The sequence below is a fragment of the Hyalella azteca genome, unplaced genomic scaffold, assembly GCF_000764305.2.
Source record: "Hyalella azteca isolate HAZT.00-mixed unplaced genomic scaffold, Hazt_2.0.2 contig10756, whole genome shotgun sequence".
NCBI classification, from domain to species: domain Eukaryota; kingdom Metazoa; phylum Arthropoda; class Malacostraca; order Amphipoda; family Hyalellidae; genus Hyalella; species Hyalella azteca.
The window spans coordinates 1-9,097 of NW_025940779.1; the positions used below are offsets into that span (position 1 = coordinate 1).

The window sequence follows — 9,097 nt, forward strand, 5'->3', positions numbered from 1 at the left end:
CTAAGTAAAATCTAAAGGCTTTATCTATAAATGTAGCGGTAGCGCTGTAGCGGCAAAACCTCGTATCGCTACTTAAATATGTAGCGGGCGCTACCGCTACCGCTACATTGCCTTAAATGTAGAGCCGCTACCGCTACCGCTACTGAAAATGTAGCGGCCGCTAGTAGCGGCCGCTACATGTAACGCGCTACCGCCCACCTCTGCCCACATGTTTTTTACAATCTTCTTCACTTATGTACAACCCTAAGTCAGCGAGCCGCCGTGCAAACAAGATGCCGTAGCCAGAATCACAACCTGAAAGAAGACAAAATATCATGGAAATAAGTTAGCAAGTTCATCTTTTGCATCATTAAAAGCACCAAAATGATTGGTAAACTATTTCCCTTGCTCTCTAGGCTCCATGTAAGTGTGAGAGATCAAACCAGGGGATGAAATATTTCCATTCACTGTATATTGCATCTCAACTCTCTCGGCTTTTGCTTGCAATATTAAAAAAAAACAGCTGTACCTATGCGAGCCTAATTTTTAGTTCAAAGAAGTATTTTGCGTCGCAACAATCCCCACTCAATTGCCTTTGTTAATTGCTGTTGCAAACAGCCGATCACATGTGAAATATGTATGTTTTTATTTACGCCGGACAGGACAATAGCCGGATAGGAAGGGTAACATTACCGGACATGGGTTATAAATCCGGACAAAATCGAGTCCGGTTATGTACCTTACAATTAGTTTATACTTAAAATCCGGACACGAAAATTAATGAACTACACTACCGGACATTCTAAAAAACGGCAACCTCGTTAGGTTAGGGTTAGAGTTAGGGTTAGGTGTGTATAAAACCTTTCTTTACGTTGCTTGACACCTTTCTACTAAGGTTAGATCCAGCTAGGTTAAGTTCTTTTTACTTTTTTTTTAACAATTTTGCTTACGTCACTGGGCCAAAAATAAGCATAGTCCGGTAAAGTGCTGTTACCGTTACTATATATATATATATATATACTCTCAGGGCTATTCGCTTCAGAATATGATGACGTAAAATTCACACTAAGCAAGATGATGTCATAGGCTGGCCGCGGCTGATTGGTGGTCATCCGGAAATATGTTAAGCGTTCCTTCCAGTGCTGATTGGTGCACAAATTTGGTGGTGCACGGCTGCGTTCCCTTCAGCTCGAACTGTAACTAGCAGACTGCGACCAATCATAATAATAATAGCGGTTGCAGGCCGTAGGCCTATCGCCGATTCTTCACATCGCAGAACATTCACATCATTTTGCGGTCTCGAACTCGCAACTCACTGCTACAATTCTGCTGTGCTTAACCGGCGAACTGCTCGGCCTCCTTGCCGATTCTGACCAGAAACTGGCGCACAGAGCTGGGATCTCTCTGCTCCAATCTTGGTACTCTGAACTTTAACCACTGGGCCACCCTGCCCACACATCACAGCTTGCCAGTGGAACTGCATGAATCCTGCCGTGCACCACCAGACGGTCACTTTTAGCTCGAAGCATCCAGAGTAAGGTTTCAGATAGCATAGTTCTGTTGCAAATTCTATCGTTCTTCGACCAGTGACTTCCGCAACTTTTTTAAATTACGTTAACTTTTAGCACACAGCATCAGGGGTTAGTGTGAGATTTAATTTGTTTGCAATTTTGAGTTTGTTGAGCGAAAAGTAAGTTAGATATTTTGGCGGGCCAATATTTATTTGTGAGCTGCAAATTTTTGAGTGCAGCGCGTTTTTGTAGGTAGCTATTTTACCGTAATACTCTTACTTCGAGTCTAAATCAATTCTCGCGATGACAAGATTTCAACGCTGGAAACGACAATAATAAATTTGATGGTCTTGTGAGAAGGTTGAAATTTGAATGAAATAAAGAAAATAATTATTGTAAATGAATTTTGTATCCTTGACGACTGACTAATTGTTATATCAAGATCTTTTGGAGTCAGATTAAAGCAGAAGAGTTTAACTTGTGTGCACCGCAATTGTGAACTGAGGCCGGGTAGATCCTGCAAAGCTATTCAAGATTCAACAGTTAGGTTTCAGATAGCATAGTTCTGTTCCAAAATTTATCGTCCTATGGCGCGTGGCCGTTCAACCGTAGGCTGATTCGACATACGGGACAGATACGGACAGCTCGGTGGCGGGCATCATAATCACTGCAAGGATCAGGCGCGCTCCGTCCGGGTGGTGTAATAATTTTTCGGCTATTGGCAGACGATCCTGCGAGCTGATTGATCTAATTCAATGGATGTGATCGGTCTGGTGGCTTGCGGCTGATATGTTACAGTCAAGAAGTGTTATAGGCTACGTTCTTGAGGGAAGGAATCATGATGGTCCATTCGAAGCACGGCAGTGATGGTTTCGACAGGCATCCCGATCCATGCCGTCAATTCACCTCAGACCCCCAGTAACCTTAATTTTCTGAAGAGCACTTCATGATCAACTTTGTTAAATGCTTTCGCGATGTCCATATAGACACAAATATAAAAGTTCATAGGATTAGTTAGGAAAAAGACACAAATATAAAAGTTCATACGAAAATTTTATTTGAAAGCCACAGGATTATTTCCAGAATTGAGCGAAATTACGAAAATATAGTCAGGATTCCCGGAGTGGAAACTGGCACGAGAGAACACTGGGCGTTACTGCGATGAATCTCTTCTTGGCACGTACCAGCACCTGTTGACTTAGCAAGTGCTCCCAAGCGAATCGAAGTAGTTTTGTTACCTGGTTTCTGGCCAGGGGCCATACTTTCAAAATTAGGTAAGTGAACGTAAGTAGTTACGCTCTATTTTCTTTTCTATGATTGGTGGATTTTGCTTGAAATGCCGTCAATGGTTGGCTGATGAACTTACGATCTCTTAACTATTTTGAAAGTATGGGCCCTGATCTCTGCGTCGTCCTAAACGGTCCCAGTATGGCCATCGTATGTGTGGAAGGTTAAAATCTCCCGCAACCAAAATATTTGGGGAAGCCCAAATTTGACACCTATGTTTCTAATCTTTCGAGAGTTCCATTGAATTTTTCTGGCTGGTCCCGGCGATCGCTATGCATAATTGCAGATTGGAGATGTGTAGCATAAGTGCATAACATGGTACACATATCCATTGGAGCCTAAATGCAGGGGAACTGTTTTTGACGCGAGGGAGTTTCTGAGGTAGACTATAACGCCTCCTATTTTCCTCCCTTCTTTTCGGTCTGCTCGGTAATGTTGAAAGCATTTCATATCTCCATCTTGGGTATCTCCTCTTAGGTATTACTCGGTTAACAAAGCATGATTATTCCTTCTGTCTCATCAATTTATTTAAACAATTTCTTCAAAATGTAACCGGGATCGCGCACGACACTGCACGTCCGTTACGTATCACGGCCACAAGCAAACTCCCAGTATTCCTTATGACTTATTTTATTTGCTACACTCATCGCTTTAGCTTTTTCACCTCCTTTGTGGTTAAGACTCATTCCCAGGTATCTGCACTCATTTGTTATCCCAATCACATTGCCTCCCATATGCCACACTCTATCCACATCATCAGCTGTTCGTTTAACAACTAGCATCTGACTCTTCTCTGGGCTAAAGCACACATTAAATTCTTTGCCATACTCAGTTATACAGTCTAGCATGCTCTGAAGTTCAATCCAATTTCACTCATTATTACAGCATCAACTACATAAAGTAGCATTTTTAGTCTTCATCTCCGACACGCACTCCCACATACTGACATACATTCTTCTCAGTCAAGCAGCCTTCAGTGTAAAGCTGTAGAGAAGTGGAGACAGGATACATCCTTGTCGAACCCCCTCTTGCACTTCACCCAGTCGGTTTCCACATCTCCTGGCCCATATTTCGCTCGAGCATTCACATATATACTATCCATACATACTTTTCACTCATACCAATTTTCAAACCTCATACAATAATTTTTTATCGACCCTATCATGTGCTTTTTCTGTCTCTATGAACGCCAAGTAGGCTCTCCTTCCATCTCTCTTCATTCTTTCAGTCAATTCATTCACAACAAAGTATGTTTTCTTCTGCTCTTCTGTCACACCTGAAACCATTCTACTCCTCACCAAGTATCGTTCACGCTCCATACATATTTGCATTCTGTCATTCAAAACTGCACCGAAAATCCTTCTACTGGTGTCAGCAAGAGGAATTGGCCTGTAAATTTTCAGCTCTTTGCTCGTGTGGCTTGCATTACGTAACAAGGTTACCGGGCTTTCATTCCATGCATCAGGTACACATTATCAGCCTTAACGACAGCCCGATTTTGTTGTAATAAATGCACGACGACAAAAAACATAAAGAAATTTCGTTCGACACTAAACATAATAACACAAAACTAATGGTATTCAACTTTATGGTAATAATATTTATTTTCCGATTGCATTATTTTTTTAACACTGCCGGTGAACATTTTATAGATGTAACGAGATATCAAAGCGGTGCAGTAAACTATGAAGATGATGCAGAAGCCTAGTGCGGCCAAAATATCTAAGTTGGCGTATGTGATCCAGCTGAGATTCCGGCTGCTGGCTTGCAGGTGCGGCGCTCCCCTATATCTTGCCACGTACTCCGTCCAGTATACGGCGCGCTGCAAAGGGGGCTCCGGCTGGTCCCGGAATATGCGTGACTTTAACTCCATTCGTTTTCTGAACCTGAGAGATTCGGTCAAAGCAATACTGGGTTAAAAGAGTTAAAAGTGTACCTCCCCTTGAACTTTATTTTGCGGTGCACACTTATCTTACTCTTAACACTAATTATTTCTCTCATATATAGCACTTGGCCTAATATCCCTCACCCATGACCTTGCTTTCCTCTTCTTCTCCTCCACACACATTATATAAATAAGTAAGGCATTGTATAGATGAGTAAGTGATGCTGGCAGCTAGTCATTGCAAAAGGTCATAGAATTTATTTTGTCTTTCTTCTCACATTACGACGGAGCCTTTGGACGCGAGTGTATGAGCGAACTATTAGTTTAAAGATTTATATGAACCATAGAAAATCTACAAACTTACCTGTTATCATTGATGATAGAGAGAATGGACTCGTTGAGCGTCTGTTCAGTAAGTGTAAGCCAAGATAAGCTCATTCCGATCCCTTCGTCTTGTACAAAAGGTGCGGTCTTGAAGTTGTCACCCAGGATGGGCAAGCAGAGTATGGGCACTACGTGGTAGATCGACTCTTGCACGCTACTCAGTCCGCAGTGACTTATGTGGAGACGCAAGTTGGGATGGGCTAAAATTATAAAATTTATTAATTAACGAAATTATTTAATAAACTATATTGCACTACAGTAAACAAAAAGTGTGATGTAGTGATCGACGTAATTACATAAGTTAAATATGGCGACAAATAAATTCATGGTCGTCAGTTTCTTTCGAAAAAAGACATATGCATGCCAACAACAGTTACCGTCATTATGCGGACGGTAAAAGGATTGTATGCGTGGAATATTTGCAAATTGAAATCGTATTGGTTGTCGGTACGAGCTTCTGTGCTGTACCGAACCCGTTAACATGTGATACGTCCTTCTATTAAGTGCCGCTTTCTGCAAATTTTGTCTTTTTGAATTCATTTTCGAAGCTCGCTTCTTGCTTCAGAGCTGTCGTACTACTGGACGGCTCTCTTTACCCTGAAAAATTAACTTACCTAAAACATCCTGTTGTGGGAACCAATTGCGAACCATCAGGTTTGAGGAGTTTAAAACTTCATCGCTTGGGTAGCGCCAAAGAATTTTATATGGCAACTTCGGAAACAGTGAGATGAAAATATTTTTGAACTGATCCGGAAAATTTGAGACTGTCACGTAAGTTCCCGTACTCATGTAAACCGCAGGGATGTCTCCAGCTAAGAAATCCTGCAGATCCTGAAGGAAGAATGTAATCTTTTTATTTACCAGTGGAGAGTAGGGTTAGATTGCTTATATCTAAAATGGTGACAAACTTTATTGACGGTGTTGATCACCGGTATAACAAGGACAATATTATCCCAATTATACCGGTATGATGAAGGTATAATATTACGCCTAATATACTTCTAAAATAATGTTATAACTATTCCGAAATTCTAGGAATGCTACCCAATCAGACAGGTAATCATTAGGGTTCTTTAATCATTCCATGCCTTAGGAAGGGGTTCAGGGTCACGAGCTACCATGCCTCCCAACATTATTTGGTTCGGCAAGAGAGGAAAGGCTCCGTCTAGGGCAAGGTGTGAGTGGAAGAATACTAGACTTGCGTTCCGTTCAACTTCATAGGAAGAAGGCAAGCCTGGGAAGATCTTGGATATCTGCACATAATACGCACACTGTTAGTACAGTGAAATGACTAGATCATAATTAAAATATTGAGAAGAAGGCATAGAGTATGTGACGTCAAAACTTTAGGCTAAAAATACGCAAGGTCTAGACGACACATACCCGAAGTTTGGAGGGGGGCTGGTTTCATGGAGGAAATTGAAAGTAAAGCCAATTCCGATTTAGATAATAAAATTCGAAACTATATTGTTCAGTGATCACCCAAAATAGTAGGAAGACGATGGTCAAAAAAGGAGTAGCAAATTTACGACCCGCTAAACGCATAACTGAACTTGAATGACCTAGAGCATTGATAGCAGGCGTTTTTATAATACATTACATTTTAGTGCAAGGTTGTATTTTACATTACATTTTAGTGCGAGGTTGTATTTACAGTCAAGACTAAAAGAAGCCTCGCGATTCACAGTCAAGCGTGATGGGTTAGTTGGGTCCTCAATTTGGAAGCAAATAACGAATAGATGGGACTTATATCCCGATGAGTCAGAATTTTCAAATTGCATTTGATGCTCTTTTACTGTCCCCCGTTGTAATATTTCCACATTTAAGCAAAGAAAAAAAAACTCCTGTAAAATTAGTCATAAACTAAAGTTCTTAGTCTGAAAGAAACGTGGTTTAATTTGCCTCACCGCTTCTTCAGCTGGCGACCTGACACTCCAAAGCCAAATGTAGGCGAAGAAAAGGGTAACCAAAATATTCTTGACTCGGCTTAGGAATGAGTAGGGTTTAGGGTAATCCGTGACGCCGTTTGACACCGCTGCAGGGTTGAAGACGTTACCCTGGTAAGCACTCATCAAGGGGGTGAGATACGACGCAGTAAACAAGATGTGAGTCATATTCACCGCAAAGGGGTAGGTAACCTGCACAATAGAGAATAATATGTTGGGACCATTTGTATATTTTCTAAAAGAATGACTGGAATAGCCATTTAACGATCGGACATAAAATAGCACAAAAATTCAAATTTATGAGCTTTATACAAAAATTACGGCCAATTCTTGTATAATTCAAACTAATTCGAAATTTACCAAAAAAGCAAACTGGTCAGAGATGACTAGGTCGAACTCGTTCCTTTTGGCAATGATATTTTTCACGACCGGGTCATCGTAGATCTTCGTAGCAAAGTGTCTGGTGAAATTAGCGATGTCTCGGACGCATTTTGCAGTTTCGTAAGTATTTCTGAAATGATCCATGTTGAAAAAATCGTCCAAATCATATTCATAGTCGTAGTACGAGACGTTAGGATGACGTTGACTGAGGTAGACGTGACTCAGAACGGAGACCTGTAAGTTCAAGTTGCGTTTACTACACACGAAAAAACAGCTATAAAATACAATCATATATATCGGATGATAATGTATTTTCCGGTTATAAACATTATTTGATAATCGAACTATAGGCACTTTCAATTTCTATTTAGGATATAAGTCTTCTGCGACACCAACATTTCCATAAAACTCCCTGTTTGGTCGTACATATTCAGCCTTACTCATGAGGGATATTCACTTTATAGAACTTATTTTCAATTAAACACGAAAATTGTTAATTTGAGATAGATGTGATAGATATTAAAGCTTATTTTATCCATCTAGAAAGGTGTGGCATGTCACTATTTCTTGCCAAACGCTTAGGGTAACATAGGGCAGCGGCCTCCCCCCCTTTTTAAATAAAAAATTTGATGAAGTTTCAATTGATACGAGGTGGTTCTTTGTTTTGTTTAAAGTTACAACTAATGACGGATGTATAATGTGAATTAGACGCCTATAGAGTTATTAAATTTTTACTGAAACACTATTTGGTATAAATGTCAAAATGGGCTTGGGGCAAGGCGCCCACCCTTGGTCCCTCTACCACAATTGCATATTTTTTGTTTAAAAATGATAAAACAACACTTTACATTTCAAAATAAGGAAAAGGTATTAAAAATATTACATTCATTCATTCATTCCCAACTTAAAAAATCATATCCTTAACATGAAGAAAAATATATATTATTGGCTTAATAGATCTATGACTGACGTGAAAATAATATTTCCTTGACACAAAAAGATATATCCTTGACCCTAAAAAATATATCCTAGCCATAAAAAATACCTCATTGACATGAAAAAATGTATCCTTGACTAGAAAATATATATTTACTTGATCAGAAAACCTTCGTTCCAGTTTTGTCAATAATCGAGATATAATGTGCATGTGATTCGTACTTAATCATGATTTCAGCCAACACCATAGAAACTCATCAGCTTTGGGCAAATTGGTGATGGCTGAAATCAACTTTTGCCAAGGCATGCGTCAATAACTCGATACGGGGTCATAAATACGCATAACTAGAAACTAGAACCTGCTGTCTTGAGGCGGCAAATAAAAAAAAATACAATATGAAGTGTAATTTGTAATTCAAAAAGCTAGTCATAGTTTTTAAAAGCTCATTGAGACAAATCTAATGATGTATAACACAAGACTTCACAGAGGGATATTGAGCCCAACATGGGCGCTTTGCCCCGTGACATGCATGGGCCCGTTGCCCCACTAGGTATCATTTCAATTTATATCGTGTCAAGATTTTATTGTAAAAGTTAATAGTATAAACTTGAACTCAAAATTATCCCTATAAATGATACTTTCAAAATATAATTCACAGTAATTTCGAAAGCTTAATATAGAGCAATCGGGAACAATTTTATTTAGCAGCAAAAATTCTTTTATCTGGGTTAAAACAGTTATTTGCGAATAACTTATCAACGCAAGCTTAAGCAAAACATAGAGCCAC

At 39.8% G+C, this 9,097-nt stretch overlaps 1 protein-coding gene across 1 annotated transcript; it reads right to left on the bottom strand.

Moving 5' to 3' along the window:
- Positions 1-2,845: 2,845 nt before the first annotated feature.
- Positions 2,846-7,603, bottom strand: LOC108677532 (UDP-glucosyltransferase 2-like). The gene is made up of 6 exons (XM_018165760.2): positions 7,353-7,603; positions 6,954-7,184; positions 6,135-6,299; positions 5,661-5,877; positions 5,027-5,246; positions 2,846-4,663 (listed from the first exon to the last, which is right to left on the bottom strand). The coding sequence occupies exons 1-6, from the start codon at positions 7,515-7,517 to the stop codon at positions 4,348-4,350; spliced, it is 1,314 nt and encodes a 437-aa protein (XP_018021249.1). The 5' UTR covers positions 7,518-7,603; the 3' UTR covers positions 2,846-4,347.
- Between the last annotated feature and the right edge of the window lie 1,494 nt (positions 7,604-9,097).